This window comes from Pyrus communis, chromosome 2, assembly GCF_041283825.1.
Source record: "Pyrus communis isolate YQ-2024b chromosome 2, ASM4128382v1, whole genome shotgun sequence".
In the NCBI taxonomy this organism is placed as follows: domain Eukaryota; kingdom Viridiplantae; phylum Streptophyta; class Magnoliopsida; order Rosales; family Rosaceae; genus Pyrus; species Pyrus communis.
The window spans coordinates 8,204,384-8,227,197 of record NC_142566.1 but is presented as its reverse complement, the minus strand read 5'-3'; the positions used below and the strand labels follow the sequence as shown (position 1 = coordinate 8,227,197).

The following is a 22,814-nucleotide window of genomic DNA, read 5'->3' as shown; positions in this document are numbered from 1 at the left end:
CCTGCGCGTACCAAACATAACACAGAACATCTGTTCCGTCCCGTCCCGTCCCGTCTGCGTACCAAACGCTACCTGAGGAGGCGTTTATTTGCCCTCACTAAGTGGGATTGAACTGGACTGGACTAAAACTTAGAGCAATACCGTGTTTGTTACACAGCAGGACAACCTTTAGTGGGACTAGCCGGGACTCACCTCAATAAAGGACATTGCTAGACGGTCTTAGCCGGTTCCATCGAAAGGCATCAAATTGCTAAGACCTTCGCTGCTTCACTCCATCTGCTTCTCTTCGTCTGCTTCTCTCCCTTGCTCTGCTTCATCTGCTTCTCTCTCCCTTGCCCATCTATCTGCTTCTTTCTCCCTTGCCCATCTATTTGCTTCTCTCTTTCCCAGATCTGAAACCCAGCCCACCCACTATCTAAATCTCAATACCAAAATTTGAAAAAAAAAAAAAAATTTCAAAACAAAAACAACAACAATCCCCATATAAAAATTCTTCCTTATTCCCAATAATTCCCATAAAATTCCCAAAAAAGAAAAGTATTTTCCCAGAAAATTCCCGAGAAATGGATAAAGAAAGGGAGATAGTAGCTTTGGTACAAAGAAAAATGGAGAGATGGAGGAGAGAGTAGCTTTAGGGACGATTTTGCAGGAAAAATTCCTTTGAAGGATATTGTTTTGCAGGAAAAAAATGAGTGTTGGGGGGCGACACTAACGAGGAAGAAAATAATGAACTCCCAAGGAGAAAGTCCAGATAGAGGAGAACGTCCCAGACACAAACACAAAGAAAAAGCTTGAATAAAAAATAAAATATTATTGAGTTAATAACAAAATATTATTAAATGTGTATTTAACGATATAAAGTTATAGTTGTTAACTATTCTTTTTTTATAGTCTGACACTCTACCAAACGCTTCACGAAATCAGTCCAGCTTAGTCTAGTCTAAGCCAATCTAGCTTAGTCGCTAAAGCTAGTCCAGTCCGAGTTAGTCCGGTGCAACAAACGCACCCTGAGAGTGTGAGGGGTGATTGGTTGGGCGTGAGGTTGTAGGTGGTGTGGTAAGCACTGGGGATTATTTGATTAGTTTCACTAGCGCTCTGCGACGGCATGATGAAACTGAGCAACTAGGAATTGGATTCCATCCAGATCCATTTTATGGGAATTATAATATCCTTACATCTTAGCAATTCATTGTGTCTCGTGCAATCAGAAATCATTTGATTTTTTTTTATTTAAAATTAAATACAAATAGTATCTGACGAAAATTGGCCGCACGATATACAATGAACGGCTAGGATGTGGGGATCCCTAAGATCCTCACAAAGTGGATCTGGGGAGGATCCTCTTCTGAGCAACTCCACCCTAAGCACTTCTACCCTCAAAGCCCCATCGGCAAAAGGTAATTCAATCATTTCAAGTGACCACTTAGTACTACAGTCTAGTGGTATTTATCTTCAATTGTAAGCGAAAGGTCTTAACTACAAATATCCAAATTTTGATGCCTAATACCCCATAGATAGTTTGAACTGCATAGGAACAATAATCAATTTTAGCTCGAATGGTTTGTAGAGAAACTCTACCTTCTCGGATCCATTCAACATGTGCAATTTCTTTTTCATCGATACGCACTGCAATTTGTACTTGAATTCCTTTTGTGTTTGTCTGTTCAATTAATTCCAAAGACGAATTTGAACCCATTATTGCATGCCCTTATGTGGCTTAGCCTACTTTCGCACGTGTATATAATATCATTAGTTTTTGCTACTTAGTACTACGGTCCAATAGTATTCTTCTTCACTTGTAAGTGAGAGGTCTTAGATTCGATTCTCGTGAAAGATGAATTTGAACCATATTATTTCTAGCCCCATCGTGAGACTAAGCCCATCCCCTCCCTTTTAGTATAGAAAATATCGTTTGTCCAAAAAAAAAAAGAAAAAAAAAACCATCTAAATGAACAATAACTGCCTTTAATGAACAGTAATTGTCCAAGTGCATTTCCACCCCTAAACTGAATAACTCAGGCAATTCGTATTAAAATATTATTAATTATTTTTATAAAAAAAATTATTTTAATTTCGGATAGAATTTTAACCAATCTCGTCACATCACGTGTCATTATCCGAAAGTACAATTTTTATGGCTAGATTTTCAAGTAGATTTTTAATGAATTTCGTAGCCATGTGTCATGATTATGTAAGAATTTTATAGATAGATTTCCGATAAGATTTTGAAATAAGGTGAAGAAACTTAAATCAAGCTTGTGGTGGAAGAAAAAAGCTCTTCGCTTATTTGGTGTTTTTTTTTTAAGTTTATCTTATGTGTTTTTGTAATTTTATTTGGTGTAATTTTCTAAGTTTATTTAGTGTGCTTTTATAATTTATTTAGTTTTTTCTTTTAAGTTTATTTGGAGTGTTTTTATAATTTTATTTGGTATGTTATGTTGTTTGAATAAAAATGCTCTTAGTTTAAATAAAGTACCAAACTAAACAAATATGAAAAATATGAAAAATATGAAATTACATAGAGTACCAAATTAAATAAACTGTGAAGACCCGTCCCGAATTATTATATATTTTATCCCCAAGTATGTAAAGTGACAATAATGCCCTTGTGGTTTGTGACGTGGATGTACATATGCAGTTTTAAATTATCTTCCTCGCTAACGCAATTAAATCGTACTCGATGTCATGAGCACGTCGACGCAAGTTAGGGTCTAATTGGATTCCTAACAAAAGTATTACGATAATTTAAGAGCGAGATTGGGTTGGATTTAATTTTTGGGTTGCCTATCATATCCACCAGTTATCTTCTTTCTTACAACCTTGAGCCCAATTAGAATTTTTGGGTTTATTTTATTTCCTTTGGACCAAGTAATTAGACCCTAAATCCTATAGCCCAATCAGGGCTTGTGACCCTTTTTATTTTGGCCAACTTGTGACCACACATGCACACATACCCTTCACCTCTCCCTCATCTTCTCGAAATTTCCCTTGTTCGTACATTATAAGACCATCACTCTCAAACTTACCAAAATTTCCATGGATCGACCCTATTGATACTACCATCATACTCCTATAAATGTTACGAGTTCATCCATACCATTAGGTCGAGGAATAGACGTCGGAGACCTGAGAACTCACGAGCTTCGCCGAGGTGCTTTGTTGCTCCGTCGTGATTGTGGATGTTCCACGAAGTTTTAAAGCTTAAAGAAGTTCTTAATCAATTCCATAGAGACCCTAGAGTAGTTTTAGGGTGGAGCTGACGTCGGGATAACAGGATTCATGAAGTTTCAATTTGGCCGGGGTTTTCTAAGCTTTATTCTGACCACTTTCCATCGTTTTTAGGACCTTAAATAGGTATGGTTGTGTTCTATTCTTCAAGAGCTTCAAATCCATATAAAATTCATGGATTTTAGTTGAAAAAGGAAGAAGATATTGAATTTGAAATTTTTCTAGAATCCAGTGTAATAGATGGTGGCCAGAGGCGGCTCCAACGAAGCCCACTAGAAAAGGAGGAGAATATTCCATCAACTTTGACGGAATATACTGACGGCGTCAAGTAACTTTGTCAGTTTTTAAGCGGAATATTCTATTATTTAACGGAATATTCCCTAATGCTGTTAGGGATCCCGTTAGTGTGTCAGGCACATGCCTGCACGTGGTTGACGCGTGTGACATCCAAAAAATATAGGGGTGTTCGTGTTGTTGAGTAGATCATGTTAGTATATTCTAACACCCCATTTGAGGAACAAATGTGGAATTAAACCTAAGTTTTGTTTATGTGCTATCAAATTAACATTAAATTAGTTATTTCGCATATAAGTGAGACGTACCCTGAGGACGAGCGTGGTCAGGCAAGACTTGGGGGCTACGATCTTGCTACTTACCAGTGAGTGGGCTTTTGTTTTCTATATATGTATATATGCTTACGATTCTCAGAAACTGTTTTAAATGAACGTATGTTTTAAATGCCATGTCATGTGTGCATTACGTATTAGTATTGCATTAGTATAGTTATGCATAGTATTGGATGAGGCTGTAAAGGCCCAGGTAAGCTTCAGGTGAGCATATCATGATGATATTAGTTGTATTGTGTATGGTTATACGTTGATGCATTTTGAGTTCATTATACTGCACCCTGGTGTTAGTGCTCCCACTCGTGGCCAGGGCATAGTCCTTCACGTGATGTTCATCTCTCACACATCACGCTCACCTTGCATCCAAGTTTGGTGCACAACCCTGTCGTATAGACCCCAGCAGGTGGTTCCAACTCGTAGGTGAATCGCGATTATTCACACAACTTTCACGTGATCGTAGCACTCGAGCGTACTTATTTACACCCAGCCCTGTCATACAGACCACAATAGGTGGTTTCGACTCATGTGCAAGCATACCTGATGAGCTATAGATTTAGCCGTACAGGTCACATTAGGTGACTCCGGCTGACATATTATTCTACAATGATTTACATCACCAGACTTACACATTTTATTGTTAAACATCTTGACATGGCATACCTTTGTTTTCACTGCTTCTAAGCATTGTTTTTATATACTTACGTGTTATTATTTTTTGGGAAATTATAAGGGTTTTACAGTGAGGGGTTAGTATGTTCATAAAGACAACTGTGTTTTCAAAAGCTTTGTTTTTGCCCACTCATGTTTTTTGTTTTGCGCCCTTCCATGTTCTAGGTAGCTGATCATCATTAGTGGCTCACGAGGACTTCACGGCGGTTCTGACATCTCTATAAATAAGTAGGGATCTTCTCCCTGTTTGTATAATTAGTACTCGTTTAGTTTGACTGCACTTGTGATACCTATGCTCTGAAACGTTTGTAGCATGACTAGGTCACTTCCACACACACTTCATATTATCTTTAGTATAAATAAGTTTTAGTTAGTTTTATTTATTTATTCATAATTTCTTATTATCATTTTCACTTCTGTTGCGCACTTAACTACGTCACCTTCACGTGACGGCCAGCATGTCTCGACTTCGGTCGGGGCATGTTAGTTTGGTATCAGAGCCTAGGGTTGGCAGTCATGTGCCTTTTGTTGGTGTTCTAATCATTTTGATCTCTTATGTTAGAACCATGCCGCCTCGTAGAGAGCCACGTACTTCTTTTGAGCCTAATTTTCCAGATATCAGACAACTTGGTGAAGCTATTGACTCGAACATGATTTCTTTGGCAATGAGGGGCCCAAGAGAGCTGAGCGTTGACTCGAACATGTTGAGAAAACCATTTGGGTGATGCAGCGACAATGAAATATTTTAGAGGACAGATGGGTTGAGACAACCGCGTGGTTATTGCGTGTGGAGGCTGCATCATGGTGGTGACGAGAATCTTTTCAGTTGTCAATGGAAAATGCCACAAATTGGGAGATTTTTAAGCATCTATTTCAGAAGAGATTTATACCTCCAGAGTATTTGGATTGTAAGAGGGAAGGATTCTTGCATTTAAAGCAAAGGAAAATGTGAGCTACTGAATATCATCGGAGGTTCAGTGATTTGTCCCGATATTATCCTAAGATTGCTGTAAATCCTGCTGAGATGTTTCGACGTTTTAAGTGGGGTACTTGAAAGAAGTGACGTTCTATGGCGACTACGACTCCCTGTTCTACATATCAAGAATTTTTCGATATTCTACTTCGAGTTGAAGACTCTGAGAATGCTCCAGATGATAGTGATAAAGAGGAAGAAAAAGATAATAACCAGAAGAAAAATAATAATAAAGATAATCGGCAGTCATCGCATGGTCCTTGCAAAACACAGAACTTTAAATGAAGTGGTACTAGCTCTAGTTCGTCCAGTGGTGGTTCGAGTTCTACTGCGTCGCAAAAGGGCGATCGATTTTTAAGAGGTTCTCGATTCCAGAGACAAAGAGATTCTAGCATTTCAGGTGCTCCACTTTGTCGTAAGTGCAACAATCGTCCTTTGGTGAGTGTAGACGAAAGAGTAACGAGTGTTTTACTTGTGGCCAGATGGGCATCGAGCTCACCAATGCTCGCATAACTTGCAGAAACCCTAACCTCCTACTTTAGCACCAACTGTACCCCTTCAGAGGTTCTAGGGCCTCGTGGTTATACCCCAACAGGTTATGGTGGTGCTTACCACTATTAGGGGATGTAGTTCCGTATTCTAGTGGAGCCTATCAATATCTAGTTGATCCGTATTATCAGGGTGGTTATCCACTATATCAAGGAGATTATGCCCCGTATACACCATACCAGGGTAGTGAACCACAGTGGTATGCTGGAGGACAATCTCAGAACTTTGATGTTGCTTCTAGCAATGCTGGTTTGTCGAGGCAGCCTAATCAGCCTGGTCAGGGACGAGGTATGCAAGGATGTGGAAATCAAAGTAACAGAGGTTGTGGTGACCGGCAGTAGGCGCATGGCTATGTTCACCATATCACTCTGCAAGATGCTCAAAGTAACCCTGATTTGATTATGGGTATGTTGAATATTCTTGGTCATTTTGCTAGAGTATTGATTGATTCAGGTGCTACACATTCCATTATTTCTCATATGTTTGCTCAAAAGACTCAACCTTACCCCAAACCCCTCGATTACGAGTTAGAATTTTCGATGCCTAGAGGTGAAACTTGTTATATGATAGGAGCATATTTATGCGACTTAGTTAGCTTGTTTTCTTGCATTTACATAGTTAATTTCTACTTATTATAGTGATTTAAGCTATTTTCGTGTGTTTCAGGTTTAAATGGCAAAAGAAGCAAGAAAGTGCATTTTGGTGCATTTTAGAGCAATTTTGGACTGGAATGGATAGCTTGCATATGGAGCAAGGTGGATGGATTAATTTGAAGTCAAATGAGGCTAGGAACATGCTACAAATATGGAGAAACAAATTCAAGACAAAAAAGATAAGGAAAGAGCAAGAAACATGGAAGCTTATCTAACCTTATCTTATCTAAACCTTATCCAACCTTATCTTATCTTATCTTATCCTATCCTAATCTTTTCCTACCTTAATTTTAGCTGCAAAGAGGACTCAATTTCACATTAGAACACCTAGATATATGGTTCTAGAAGGTCCTATCTGTCCCTAGATTGGTACCGCACCTATTCCTTTCTAGAAGGCCCAAATCCTTGCTGTGTACACCCTATTCCTGATCTTAGAAGGCTGCCACAACCTCCTTTCTAGAAGCTTTAATTCCCTGCCGTACGTTCTTAATCCTTTTCCCCCTAGGATTGTGCAATCATTTTCCCTTTAGAAATTGTGTGAACCCTAGCCTATAAATACCTCATTATGCTGCACAATTCAGACCACCACCCCATATATTCACACCACATACACATAAATCTCTCTAGTGCCGCAGCAAGGAAGGAAGGAGAAAAAGGATTGGAGCCGTACTTGGCACCATCCAAGGGAGTGCCGCAACCTACTTTGGAGTGTTGGAACATTTCTGGGTTCTTTCTATCCATAGTTTTAGTTCGATGTTTATTTTAATTTGGTTTTCAATTATGATGAACATGAGGAACTAATTTCTTTTTAGTTAGAGGTGAATTCAAAGCCATGAACATATATGTGATATGAATTGATTTCCTCCAGTTATTGTTTCATAAAACATGAATCGATTTACTTATCTGTTTGATTGATAACTTATTCTTGTGTGTTGATTAAGGATGCATACTTAGTTTACATTCATGAATTCGATGCTAAAATATAAGGGAATTTCACCTAATCATTATGAACTTATATTTATAAATAGTGGAAGTCACTAGTCATGATTGTGTTAAATAAATCCATGGCAGGAGTATCACGCAGTTCATAGTTACAAATGCCTTGCCAATGCTTATGATTTTCACAAAGCTTAATGATCTTTGATTGTGTCTCTATTATGCTGCTCATGTAGGGAACTTTGAAGAATTATTTGGTTGCCAATGCTTTATCCATCCAATTCAATGAATTTAGGAAAATCTGAAAGTTAATTTGTGCTTCTCACGGTTAATTTAGGGCATTGTCATTCATGGTTTAAAATAATAACTGGAAATCGATTTATATGCATATGTGTCTTGTGTGGAGAATGCCCCTCTAGCTAGCCTTTCACCTTTAAAACACCCAATTTCATGTCTAACCTATTTAGTTTATGCAATCTGTTTAGTTTAATTAATTTCGTCCAAAACCAATCCCCCTTTAATATTTTGTGTTTGAACTTAGCTAGAATATGTTTAAGTCTATTTATATTAGTGTTTTGAGTCAAGTTAAGTTTAAAATTTGTCCAAATACCCCCTTAGTTCTTATTTGTGTTAGTTTAGTTTCAATTCGTCAGAATCTGTCCCCATTTAGTATTTTGAGTCTTTTTAGTTTAATTTTCATTCAAATCACTTCCTAGTACCTGTTTTGAGTCCATTTAACTTAGTTTGTGTGTTTTGAGTCTATTTAGCTTGTTTTGAGTTGTTAGAGTCTAGTTTTCTGTTTTTAAGTCTAGTTAAGTGTAATTGAGTCTAATTTGAGTAGATTAGCATCCATTCTAATCTCCAGCTTAGAACGATCCTTATTTACACATACTACAATTATAGGGTTTAATTTGTGTGTTATTTTATATCATGTCATTATGTTAGTTGGGAGTATCAAGGATGTCTTATTTTTGTGGAGGATGTTATCATGCCAACTAATCTTGTTCCATTAGATATTGTTGATTTTAATGTCATTCTGGGCATAGATTGGTTACATTACAATCGTGCCAAGTTGGATTGTTATGAGAAGGTTGTCACTTTCCATCGACCGAGATTGCCTGTGGTTACTTTTGTTGGCGAGCGTTGTGGTTTGAGACAGGGTGTTATTGACACACCTCGACCAAGATCAGGGCGTGCTGGCCATCACACGAAGGTGACGTAACCATGTGCACGTGCGGAAGCTAAGAGAGTAGTAATATAAAAGTACGAATAATTAAAAACTAGCATACAAAGTACTAAAACCAGTGCTAGCGTAAGTGAGATACAAGTTCAGAGCAAGACTACAGCAGTCCAAAAGAAAAGTTGCGATGAAAGTACACCCGAAGGTGACCCTACGCTGGTGAGTATCTGTCAGAAAAACCGGGAGAATCCTCTGGGAAACCACCGAAATTGCTAATCAACTAGAACCTGGAGGGGCGCAAAACAAAAACGTGAGTGGGCAAAAACAAATCTTTTCTAAAACCATTTAGCAAAATACATTCTAACAAATCTTTTCTAAGACTGTGCGAATAATCGCGGGTCACCTACGAGTCGGAACCACCTAAAGTGGTCTGTACGACAGGACTGTGCACCTAACTTGGATCCAAGCTGAGCGTGTGGTGCGAGATGTGAACATCACGTGAAGGACTGTGCCCTACTCTGGGCGGGAGCACTAACACCGGGGGTGCAGGTTATGAGCTCTCTAATCATCTCAAACTACTACTGAATATAAACATGCATACCACTTACCTGGCACTTACCTGTATGTCCACGGCACCCAATACGCATATATAAATGTATGCCACTACTAATGCATATAATGATGCATAAACAATAATAATATAGTGCATGGCATAACATAAATGACCCTTTTTAATCAATTTCTGGGAATATAAATGTATATAGGTATATACGGAAAACAAAAGCCCACTCACTGGTAAGTGGAAGGGTCGTAGCCCCCCTGCCTCGAGTGCGAACGCTCGTCCTCGGGGTACGTGTCACCTATATGCGAAATAACTATAAAAACGTTAACTTTAAAGCACATAACCAACTTCTCGTAATAACTTCTCATATAATGCTCAAAATGGACAAATGAATATACCAACGTGCTCTACACAACCTCAGGATCACAACCATATTTTTAGAAAAATTTTCCTCCGCCGCACGGCCACACGCGCCGGCCACGCGCAGGCACGTGCGGCGCACACTGACGGCGTCAACTGACGCCGTTAGGAATATTCCGTCAGTTTTGACAGATTCCGTTAACGGCGTCAGGAATATTCCGTCACCTTCTCCGGCGAGCCTCCGGCGCCAGAAAACTGGAAAAACTTCAAACTTTGTTTTCTCACTCGTTTCTCAACCATTTTTCATGATTCTTGACCCAAAACAAAGCTCTAGACTAGTAGAACAGTGTTAGACCACTTTTAAAGCCTAAAAACTACGCGATCATAACTGTCCACACAATTCAAAACCGGCCAACTTCGACCACGGTGATCCCGACGTCCAAATTCGTCAAACGAGCTACTCCGAGGCTCATTGGGACACCACCAAGCTACCTACGAGCTTAAAATTTCCAAAAACGTGCTAGATTAAGTTTGCATGAATAGTGCTCGAAACTGCCATTGTCGAATCGACGTGAAAACGATGGAGTTCTTACCTGAAAATGGTATGGCTGTGCTCCCCTCGACCTCACGAGCTCGAATATGGGTTTAGTTCCCTCGATCTATGATGGTTTGGGTGAGTTGTGTGTTGTCCGTACGTTTATGGTGATGGGAAGGGAGAGGGAGACACGGGAGAGAGAGACAGGGAAGAGACAGAGGGAAAGGGGAGAGTGACAATGTGTGTAAGTGTGTGTGTGTGGTCCAACACATGCCACACCACACAAAACAACCAATAACGTGACAAAAACGAACTAGGGGCAAGGTCGTAATTTCACACGTACGTTAAAATGAATTTTGGGACGGGATGTCACAACCTACCCACCTTAATAGAATTTCGTCCTGAAATTCAAAATAACCAAATAACAACCCCTAGTGGTCAAAGAACAATCGAGGATACAAATCCCTCATCTGATCTTCTGTCTCCCACGTAGCTTCCTCGACTGAATGATTCCTCCACAAAACTTTTACTAAGTTCACTGTCTTATTCCTCAGAACCTTCTCTTTCCAATCGATGATAGTCACCGGTTCTTCGTCATACGTCAAATCTGGATTAATCTCTAACGGTTGATGAGGTATCACGTGAGATGGATCAGCAACATAGTGTCGGAGCCTAGACACGTGAAAGACATTATGCACTCTAGCCAACTCCGGAAGCAACTCCAACCTGTAAGCTATCTCACCAACTCGTTCTGTGACCATGTATAGTCCGATGTACCTGGGACTCAACTTCCCCTTCTTTCCAAATCGCACGACACCTCTCCACGGTGAAAGCTTCAGAAATACCCAGTCCTCGACCTCATACACTCTGTCAGTAGCATGCCGATCTGCTAAACTCTTTTGCCTGTCCTGAGCTGCTTTCAGGTTAGACTTAATCACCTGAACATTCTGAGTAGTCTCCTCAACAATCTCCGGACCCACTAAAACTCTTTCACCAACCTCTGACCAACACAATGGTGTGCGACAAGCTCTGCCAAACAATGCCTCAAATGGCGCCATGCCAATGCTCGAATGAAAACTGTTGTTGTAAGCGAATTCCATCAAATCTAACCGCTGGTGCCAAGCATCACCAAACTGCAACACCGAAGCTCGCAGCATATCCTCCAAAGTTTGAATAGTTCTCTCTGACTGTCCGTCAGTCTGTGGATGATACGCCGTACTGTAAAGTAGTCTCGTGCCCAAAGCTTCCTGAAAGGCCACCCAAAACTTCGATGTAAATCGTGGATCACGATCCGAAACAATACTCACTGGGACACCATGATACTTCACAACCTTCGAGATAAACAACTCCGCTAAACGGCTCAAAGAATACTTCTCTCTCGCAGGAATAAAATGAGCCGACTTAGTGAGCCGATCAACAATCACCCAAACGCCGTCAAAGCCATTTTGTGTACGCGGCAACTTGTACACAAAATCCATAGTGATATTTTCCCATTTCCACTCTGGAACGGGAAGCGGCTGCAACAACCCAAACGGCTTCTTCCTTTCTGCTTTAACCTGCTGACACACCGCACACCTGCTCACATACTCGGCTATCTCCCTCTTCATACCCGGCCAATAATAAAATGGTCGAATGGTATGATACATTTTAGTAGCTCCTGGGTGTATGGCGTAAGCCGATATATGTGCTTCATCGAGAATTTCTTTCTTCAACTCCACATTATTAGGCACGAACATTCTACCTTCTAGCATCAACATGCCATCCGAATCACAAACTCTGAGGTCTCGCCTCCTTCCTTGCTCTCGAGCTTGGATTAGTTCTTGAGTCTCCTGATCAGCTACCTGAACTTCAAGTACCCGATCAACAAGAATTGGCCTAACTTGGAAATTAGCAAGTAACGCCACTTCTCGATATTCTGCTTCTAACCTCACTCCCGTAGCACGCAAGTCAGCCAAAAGAGGAACACGACTAGCGTACAACGCATTAATACGGCCCTGTGACTTCCTGCTAAGTGCATCAGCCACTACGTTTGCACGACCAGGATGATAATCAATCGTGCAATCGTAATCGCTGAGCAACTCTAACCACCTCCGTTGACGAAGATTAAGTTCCTTCTGAGTAAAGAGATACTGAAGACTCTTGTGATCTGTAAAGATCTTACACTTCTCTCCGTAACGCAAAGATGATAGCAGCCAACTCCAAATCATGTGTAGGGTAATTCAACTCATGAGGTTTCAACTGCCGCGAAGCATAAGCAATCACCCTACCATGCTGCATCAACACACATCCCAGACCATTCAAGGAAGCGTCGCTATAAACCTCGAAATCACCACTATCGTCCGGGAGCGCCAAAACAGGTGCATGAGTGAGATAATGCTTCAACTGCTGTAAACTCTGTTCACACCTATCATCCCACTCAAATTTAACATCCTTCCTCGTTAACCTCGTTAATGGCAAGGCAATCACCGAAAAATCCTTAACGAATCTCCGATAATACCTTGCCAAACCAAGGAAACTTCTCACCTCGGTGACTGTTCGCGGTTGCTCCCAACTCTCCACAGCTGCAACCTTCTGAGGGTCCACCAAAATACCCTGAGCAGAAATGATGTGCCCCAAAAACGCAACTTGGTCTAACCAGAACTGGCACTTGCTAAACTTAGCATACAATTGGTGTTCCCTCAACCTCTTCAACACCAAAGTAAGATGTCGAACATGCTCCGCTTTGGACTTAGAATACACCAGAATATTGTCAATGAAGACAATAACAAATCTATCCAAGTAAGGCTGGAACACCCGATTCATTAAATCCATGAAGGCGGCTGGTGCATTCGTCAACCCAAATGGCATAACCAGAAACTCGTAATGGCCATAACGAGTCCTGAACGCCGTTTTAGGGACGTCATCCCTACTAATCTTCAGCTGATAGTAACCAGACCTCAGGTCAATCTTAGAGAACACACAAGCACCTCTCAGCTGATCAAACAAATCATCGATACGAGGCAATGGATAACGGTTTTTAATCGTCACCCGATTTAATTGCCTGTAGTCGATACACAGCCTCAAAGTTCCATCCTTCTTCCTCACAAACAGAACTGGAGTGCCCCAAGGCGAAGTACTAGGCTGAATAAATCCCTTATCCACTAACTCCTGCAACTGCACTTTTAATTCCCTCAACTCCGCGGGAGCCATACGATAAGGAGTTAAAGAAATAGGATTAGTACCTGGAAGCAATTCGATAGTGAACTCCACGTCTCGATCTGGGGGTAGACCAGGTAAATCCTCGGGAAAAACATCAGGAAAGTGTCTAACCACTCTCACATCCTCAACTCTGTTAGGAACAGCCTCATCTAACACCACATGAGCTAGATACCCTTGACAACTCTTAGATAACAACCTTTTCGCTCGCAGCGCCGAAATAACGCCATGTCTCACCCCACTCTGCTCACCCACAACAGTAACCACAGGTAGTCCAGGTCGGTGAAACGTAACTACTTTCCTGTAACAGTCAATGTTGGCACGATAGAAATGCAACCAATCCGTGCCCAGAATCACATCAAAGTCCACAATATCTAACGGTATAAGATCGGCTGACAAAGCAACACCCTCTACAATCACTGGACATCCTGGGTACACACAATTTACAACACATCTCTCTCCTCTAGGCATAGCGAACTCTAAATCGTACCCTAGAGGTGTGGGGCGAGGTTGCGTCACTTGAGCAAATGTATGAGAAATTACGGAATGTGTAGCTCCACAATCAATTAAGACTCCAGCAAAACAACCAAGAATGTTTAACGTACCCATAATCAAGTCTGGGTTGTTCTGGGCATCCTGCAGAGAAATATTGTGAAGACGCCCCTGTCCCTACTGACGCCCGCCGCGGCCTCTGCTCGCCTGAACACCGCGTCCCTGAGCACCACGCCCCTGACTGGGCTGACCCGACTGTCTCGAAGACCCTGCACTGCTGGTAGCAATCTCACCCTGCTGATACTGTCCTCCCTGATACCACTGAGAACCACCCGTTGGAGCTGGAGGATACGGCATATAGCCGCCAAAATACTGAGGATAGCCACCCTGGGAATAGGGATCCTGGGGATACTGATACTGCCCCGGAGCATAAGGGACAGCATCACCCTGATAGTGGTAAGCACCACCTCGACCCGTCTGGCCGTAGCTACTAGGACCCTGGATCTGCTGGAGCGGTGCAGGTGGTGGCATAAAGGTCTGCTGCGGTTTCTGCTGCTGCTGACCCTGAGGACAATTCGCACCTCTATGTCCCATCTGTCCACACGTGAAGCACCCACTGCTACCACGCCTACACTCGCCGAAATGCCGGTTGTTACACCTACGGCAAACTGGGGCTCTGCCTCGACCACCATCGCCCTGCCTCTGGCCTCTAGCACCACCAGAAAATCTACCTCTACGACCCTGTCCAGTGGCACTGAAGCCACCACTCGAAGAACTCGAGCTAGCACCACCCCTCTTGAAGTTCTGAGTCTGGCGAGGCCCGAGCGATGCTTGACCCTTACCCTTGTCATCCTTCTTCTGGTTGCCGTCTTTCTCTTCATCAGTGTTGCTCGACATGTTCTCAGAGTCCTCAATCCTCAACAAAATCTCATAAAAATCCTGGTAGGACTCACAGTGTGTGGTAGTCGCCATAGAACGCCACCTCTTCTTGGTGCCCAAACGGAAACGACGGAGCATCTCTGCTGGATTACCAGCAACATCAGGATGGTAGCGGGACATATCAGTAAACTTGCGGTAGTATTCATTCGCCATCATCTTCCGCTGCTTCAGCTCGGTGAACTCCTGCTTCTTTCTATCAATGTACTCAGGGGGCACATACCTCCTCTTAAACAAATCCGTAAAAACATTTCAATCTGTCCTCTGATCTGGAGTCAACCTACGAAGCTCCTGCTCCCACCAAGCTGCAGACTCCGTATCCAGAAACCATGAGGTCGTCTCGACCCACCTCTCCATAGGAAGGTTCCCCTGATTATGCAACACACGGAAGATCTTCTCAATGTGTTCCAACCACCGCTCTGCGCCCTCGTGGCCCTCACTACCCTTAAACTTATCCAACTTCAGATTGTACATAGTCTCTAGAGGAGTCCTCTGGGGAGGGCGCATCACAGACTGAAGGGCTGTAGCAATAACTTCCCCCAACTGAGCAACATCGGGGAAGCTAGACTCAGAAGAACGACGTGGTTTCCGACGAGGCGGCATAATTCTGACAGAAGACACCAAAACCATTAGAATACTCACAAGGACACAGGACTGCCAAACCTAGGCTCTGATACCAAACTGACACACCCCGACCAAGATCAGGGCGTGCTGGCCATCGCACGAAGGTGACGTAACCATGTGCACCTGCGGAAGCTAAGAGAGTAGTAATATAAAAGTACGAATAATTAAAAACTAGCATACAAAGTACTAAAACCAGTGCTAGCGTAAGTGAGATACAAGTTCAGAGCAAGACTACAGCAGTCCAAAAGAAAAGTTGCGATGAAAGTACACCCGAAGGTGACCCTACGCTGGTGAGTATCTGTCAGAAAAACCGGGAGAATCCTCTGGGAAACCACCGAAATTGCTAATCAACTAGAACCTGGAGGGGCGCAAAACAAAAACATGAGTGGGCAAAAACAAATCTTTTCTAAAACCATTTAGCAAAATACATTCTAACCCCTCGCCGTAAAACCTGTATACTTCCCAGAAAATAAACATATACGTATGTATAGATATGCCCAAGATGCTCAAGGGTATGCCAATCATGCTCAAGATATGCCATGTCAAAACCTCATAATGAAATGTATGTGCTCAGGTATGAATCATATCAATAACATAACATCTGGCAGCCGGAGTCACCTAACGTGACCTGTACGGCTGCATATAGAGCTCAAATCTCAACTCAATAACTGAACCTGCCCACGAGTCGGAACCACCTAAAGTGGTCTGTACGACAGGCCTGGGTGTAACATATATATACGCTCTAGTGCTACGATCACGTGAAGACTGTGCGAATAATCGCGGGTCACCTACGAGTCGGAACCACCTAAAGTGGTCTGTACGACAGGACTGTGCACCTAACTTGGATCCAAGCTGAGCGTGTGGTGCGAGAGGTGAACATCACGTGAAGGACTGTGCCCTACTCTGGGCGGGAGCACTAACACCGGGGGTGCAGGTTATGAGCTCTCTAATCATCTCAAACTACTACTGAATATAAACATGCATACCACTTACCTGGCACTTACCTGTACGTCCACGGCACCCAATACGCATATATAAATGTATGCCACTACTAATGCATATAATGATGCATAAACAATAATAATATAGTGCATGGCATAACATAAATGACCCTTTTTAATCAATTTCTGGGAATATAAATGTATATAGGTATATACGGAAAACAAAAGCCCACTCACTGGTAAGTGGAAGGGTCGTAGCCCCCCTGCCTCGAGTGTGAACGCTCGTCCTCGGGGTACGTGTCACCTATATGCGAAATAACTATAAAAACGTTAACTTTAAAGCACATAACCAACTTCTCGTAATAACTTCTCATACAATGCTCAAAATGGACAAATGAATATACCAACGTGCTCTACACAACCTCAGGATCACAACCATATTTTTAGAAAAATTTTCCTCCGCCGCACGTGCCCCCACTCGCCGGCCAAGTCACGGCCACACGCGCCGGCCACGCGCAGGCACGTGCGGCGCACACTGACGGCGTCAACTGACGCCGTTAGGAATATTCCGTCAGATTTGACGGAATATTCCGTCACCTTCTCCGGCGAGCCTCCGGCGACGTCGCCGGCGCCGGAAAACTGGAAAAACTTCAAACTTTGTTTTCTCACTCGTTTCTCAACCATTTTTCATGATTCTTGACCCAAAACAAAGCTCTAGACTAGTAGAACAGCGTTAGACCACTTTTAAAGCCTAAAAACTACGCGATCATACCTGTCCACACAATTCAAAACTGGCCAACTTCGACCACGGTGATCCCGACGTCCAAATTCGTTAAACGAGCTACTCCGAGGCTCCTTGGGACACCACCAAGCTACCTACGAGCTTAAAATTTCCAAAAACGTGCTAGATTAAGTTTGCATGAATTGTGCTCGAAACTGCCATTGTCGAATCGACGTGAAAACGATGGAGTTCTTACCTGAAAATGGTATGGCTGTGCTCCCCTCGACCTCACGAGCTCGAATATGGGTTTAGTTCCCTCGATCTATGATGGTTTGGGTGAGTTGTGTGTTGTCCGTACGCTTATGGTGATGGGAAGGGAGAGGGAGACACGGGAGAGAGAGACAGGGAAGAGACAGAGGGAAAGGGGAGAGTGACAGTGTGTGTAAGTGTGTGTGTGTGGTCCAACACATGCCACACCACACAAAACAACCAATAACGTGACAAAAACGAACTAGGGGCAAGGTCGTAATTTCACACGTACGTTAAAATGAATTTTGGGACGGGATGTCACAGTTATCTCAATCGTGAGAGCAAGGAAATTGTTAAGGAAATGATGTCGGTTATTTAGCACATGTGGTATTGAACAAGGATACTTCTACTCGTGTGGAGGATGTTCGAGTAGTTAGACATTTTCCTGATGTTTTCCTTGATGATTTACCTGGGTTACCACCAGATCTTGAGGTGGAATTCACTATAGATTTAATTTCAAGTACTTATTCTATTTTTTTAACCCCTTATTGAATGGCTCATGCTGAATTAAGGGACTTGAAAACCCAATTACAAGAACTTGTTGATAAGCGTGTTATTCAGCTTAGTACTTCGCCGTGGGAAGCTCTAGTATTGTTCGTGCAAAAGAGAAAATAAACTCTTAGGTTGTGTATTGATTATCGACAGTTGAATAGGGTGACGATTAAAATCGTTATCCGTTGCCTCGTATTGATGACCTTTTTGTTCAGCTTCAAGGTGCCTGTGTATTTTCAAAGATTGATCTGAGATCTGGGTAATATCAGTTGAAGATTAAGCATGAGGATGTTCCAAAGACAGCATTTCGAACTCGATATGGTCATTACGAGTTTCTTGTAATGCCATTTGGGTTAACCAATGCTCCAGCTGCCGTTATGGATTTAATGAATCAAGTATTTCACCCGTATCTTGATAGGTTTGTTATTGTTTTCATCGATGATATTTTGGTATATTCTAAATCTAAGGCGGAGCATATTAGACATCTCACTCTAGTTCTGAAGAGATTGAAGGAACATCAGTTGTATGCTAAGTTTAGTAAATGTCAATTCTGGATGGATTAAGTGTCGTTCTTAGGACATGTGATTTTAGCTCAGGGTATTCTTGTAGACCCTCAGAAGGCAGCTGCAGTAGAGAATTGGGAGCAGCCTCGTACTGTCACGGAAGTACGAAGTTTTCTGGGCCTAACCGATTATTATCAACGTTTTGTGAAAGGTTTTTCAGTTATAGCTCTGCCATTGACGAGGTTAACTAGGAATGAAGTTAAGTTCGAGTGGGACGATGATTGCGAGCAAAGTTTCCAGTAGTTGAAATATTGCCTCATTCATGCACGTGTTTTAGCACTTCCAGATGATAGTGGGAATTGAGATTTATAGTGATGCTTCCTTGAAGCTTAGGTTGTGTGTTAATGCAGCATGGCAGGGTGATTGCTTATGTTTCGCGACAATTGAAGCCCCACGAGATGAATTATCCTACTCATGATCTTGAGTTGGTGGCCATTGTTTTTGCTTTGAAGATTTGGAGGCATTATCTTTATGGGGAAAAGTGTAAGATTTACACAGATCATAAAAACCTCAAATACATTTTCATGCAGAAAGATCTTAATCTTCGACAGCGGAGATGGATAAAATTGCTTAGTGACTATGATTGCACAATTGAGTATCACCCTGGTCGTGTGAACACAGTGGCAGACGCACTTAGCAGGAAATCACGTGGCTGACTTAATGCTTTACATGCTTGTCGTATCCATCTTCTCATAGAATTGAGATCTACTGGAGTTGATTTAGAAATGGAGGATCGGGAAGAAACCCTACTTGCAAGTTTTCGAGTCAGACCAATCTTGATAGATCGTGTGCTTAAGGCTTAAATGAATGATGAGGAATCTCATGAATTAATTCAGGTAGTTTTAGATGGGAAAAAGAAAGATCTCAGGATTAGGGATTCTGATAGTATGCTGATGCAAGTTAACCGAATGTACATGCCTAATATCGAAAAATTAAAGAAAGATATTCTTGATGAGGCGCATATTTCGGCTTATGCTATGCATCCTAGAAGTACCAAGATGTATCACACTATTCAACCTTTTTATTATTGGCCTGGTATGAAAAGAGATATTACTGAGTATGTGAGTCGCTGTGTAGCTTGTCAGCAAGTCAAGGCAGAAAGGAAGAGACTTTTTGGGTTATTACGGCCACTTCCCATACCTCAGTGGAAATGGGAAGATATTACTATGGATTTCGTGTACAAGTTATCTCGTACGCGAAATGGTTATGATGGTACTTGGGTGATAGTGGATCAACTCACCAAGTCAGCACATTTCATACCCGTTTGAGAAAATTTCTCACTGAGTCAGTTGGTAGAACAGTTTATTTCGGAGATTGTCAAGTACCATGGAGTTCCGATTAGTATCATTTCTAATCGGGATCCCAGATTTACTTCTAAATTTTGGGTAGCTTTCCAGGAAGCCCTCGATTCAAGATTGCTTCATAGCATGGCTTATTATCCCCAGACGGATGGACAATATAAGAGAATTATTCAAACGTTAAAAGATATGTTGAGATCCTTGGTTTCGCAATTTGGAGATGCTTGGCATAAGCGTTTAGCTTTGATCGAGTTTGCTTATAATAATAGTTATCACTCTAGCATTGGCATGTCACCTTTTGAGGCGCTTTATGGTAAACCTTGTCGTACTCCTTTATGTTGGTTTGAAGTCGGCGAAAAAGTGTTGGTGGGCCTTGAGATTGCAGATGAGACTATGCAGAATATTCAGGTGATTAAAGCTAACCTAAAAGCGGCCCAGGATCGACATAAGAGTATCACCAATGAACATGCCACTGAGAGAGAATATAAAGTTAGAGATTGGGTATTCCTAAAGCTATCACCGTAGAGAGGTGTCGTATGGTTTGGTAAGAAAGGTAAGTTAAGTCCTCGATATATTAGACCGTATCAAATCACTGAGTGAGTTGGCGAAGTTGCCTACAGCTTGAGCTACCTCCAGAGTTATCAAAAGTGCACGACGTTTTTCATGTGTCTATGCTTCGTCACTATGTCTCTAATCCATCACACATGATCCCTCTTCAACCACTAGAGATTAACCTATATTTGACCTACAATGAGGAACCAATGATGATCTTGGATTGGAAAGATAAAGTTATTCGGAACAAGACTGTGCTCATGGTGAAAGTTTTGTGGAGGAACCATTCGGTCAAGGAAGCCACCTGGAAACTGAAGAGCGTATGCGAGACCTATATCAACATCTATTTTATGGTTATTAATGTGTTGGTGATGTGTAGGAACTTTAGGGACGAAATTTTCTTAAAGGGGGGTAGATTGTGACGACCCGTCCCGAATTATTATATATTTTATCCCCAAGTATGTAAAGTGACGATAATGCCCTTGTGGTTTTATGATGTGGATGTACATATGAAGTTTTAAATTATCTTCCTCATTGACATAATTAAATCGTACTCGATGTCACGAACGCATCGACGCAAGTTAGGGTCAAATTGCATTCCTAACAAAAGTATTACGATAATTTAAGAGCAAGATTGGGTATGATTTAATTTTTGGGTTGCCTATCATATCCACCAGTTATCTTCTTTCTTACAGCCTTGAGCCCAATTAGAATTTTTATGTTTATTTTATTTCCTTTGGACCAATTAATTAGACCCTAAATCCCATAGCCCAATCGGGGCTTGTGACCCCTTTTATTTTGGCCACCCCGTGACCACACACGCACACATATACACTTGCAACCCTTCACCCTTTCCTTCATCTTCTCGAAATTTCCCTCGTCCGTACACCGTACGACCATTACTCTTAAACTTACCAAAATTTCCACAGATCGACCCTATTGATACTACCATCGTACTCCTCTCAAGGCTACAAGTTCGTCCATACCATTAGGTCGAGGAATAGACGTCGGAAACCCAAGAACTCACGAGCTTCGGCGAGGTGCTTTGTTGATCTGTCGTGATTGTGGACGTTCCACGAAGTTTTAAATCTTAAGGAAGTTCTTAATCAACTCCATAGAGACCCTAGAGTAGTTTTAGGGTGGAGTTGACGTCGGGATAACAGGATTCACGAAGTTTCAGTTTGTCCAGGGTTTTTGCAAGCTTTATTCTGACCACTTTCCATCGTTTTCAGGACCTCAAATAAGTATTGTTGTGTTCTATTCTTCAAGGTTTCAAATCCATATTAAATTCATGGATTTTAGTTGAAAAATGAAGAAGATATTGAAGTTTGAAATTTTTCTAGAATCCGACATAACCAACGACGGCCTAAGGTGACTCCGGCGAAGCCTACTGGAGAAGAAGGAAAATATTCCGTTAACTTTGACGGAATATACTGACTGTCTCAGGTAACTTCATTAGTTTTTAAACAGAATATTCTATTATTTAATGGAATATTCCTTAACGTTGTTAGGGATTCAGTCAGTGTGCTAGGCACATGCCTGCGTGCAGCCGGCGCGTGTGACGTCCAAAAAATATGGGGGTGTTCGTGTTGTTGAGTAGATCACGTTGGTATATCCTAACACCCCATTTGAGCAACGTATGAGGAATTAAACCCAAGTTTTGTTTGTGTGTTATCGAATTAACGTTAAATTAGTTATTTCGCATATAGGTGAGGTGCACCCTAAGGACGAGCGTGGTCAGGCAAACTTGGGGGCTACGATCTTGCTACTTACTGGTGAGTGGGCTTTTGTTTTCTATATATGTATATATGCTTACGATTCTCAGAAAGTGTTTTAAATGAATGTATGTTTTAAATGCCAAGTCATGTGTGCATTACATGTTAGTATTGCATTAGTATAGTTATGCATATTATTGGATGAGGCTATGAAGGCCCAGGTAAGCTTTATATGAGTACATCATGATGATATTAGGTGTCTTGTGTATGGACCATAATAGGTGGTTCCGACTCATAGGTGACCATCGATTATTCGCACAGCCTTCACATGATCGTAGCACTCGAGCGTACTTATTTACACCTAACCCTGTCGTACAGACCATAATAGGTGGTTCCAACTCATGTGCAGGCATACCTGATGAGCTATAAATTCAACTGTATAGGTCACATTAGGTGACTCCAGCTAGCATACTATTCTACATTGATTCATATCACCAGACTTGCACATTTTATTGTTGAACATCTTGACATGGCATACCTTTGTTTTCACTGCTTCTAAGCGTTGTTTTTATATACTTACGTGTTATTATTTTTTGGGAAATTATACGGGTTTTACAGTGAGGGGTTAATATGTTCATAAGGATAACTGTGTTTTCAAAAGCTTTGTTTTTGCCTACTCACATTTTCTGTTTTGCGCCCCTCCAG

The 22,814-nt window shown here is 41.7% G+C and overlaps 2 protein-coding genes and 1 pseudogene across 3 annotated transcripts in view; 1 reads left to right on the top strand and 2 right to left on the bottom strand.

The window, feature by feature from the left end:
* LOC148698494 (E3 ubiquitin-protein ligase BRE1-like 1) overlaps positions 1-820 on the bottom strand; it is a 28,179-nt gene extending 27,359 nt beyond the window's left edge. For both annotated transcript variants that reach the window (XM_088683847.1, XM_088683851.1), the window contains exon 1: positions 73-820. The gene's annotated coding sequence lies outside the window, so the exon portion shown is untranslated. The remainder of the gene's footprint in view (positions 1-72) is intronic.
* On the bottom strand, positions 243-15,368 carry LOC137737373 (uncharacterized; annotated as a pseudogene).
* A 3,979-nt stretch (positions 15,369-19,347) lies between these two features.
* Positions 19,348-20,782, top strand: LOC148698493 (uncharacterized). The gene is made up of 4 exons (XM_088678216.1): positions 19,348-19,756; positions 20,192-20,343; positions 20,463-20,657; positions 20,774-20,782. The coding sequence occupies exons 1-4, from the start codon at positions 19,348-19,350 to the stop codon at positions 20,780-20,782; spliced, it is 765 nt and encodes a 254-aa protein (XP_088534342.1).
* The last annotated feature ends 2,032 nt before the right edge of the window (positions 20,783-22,814 follow it).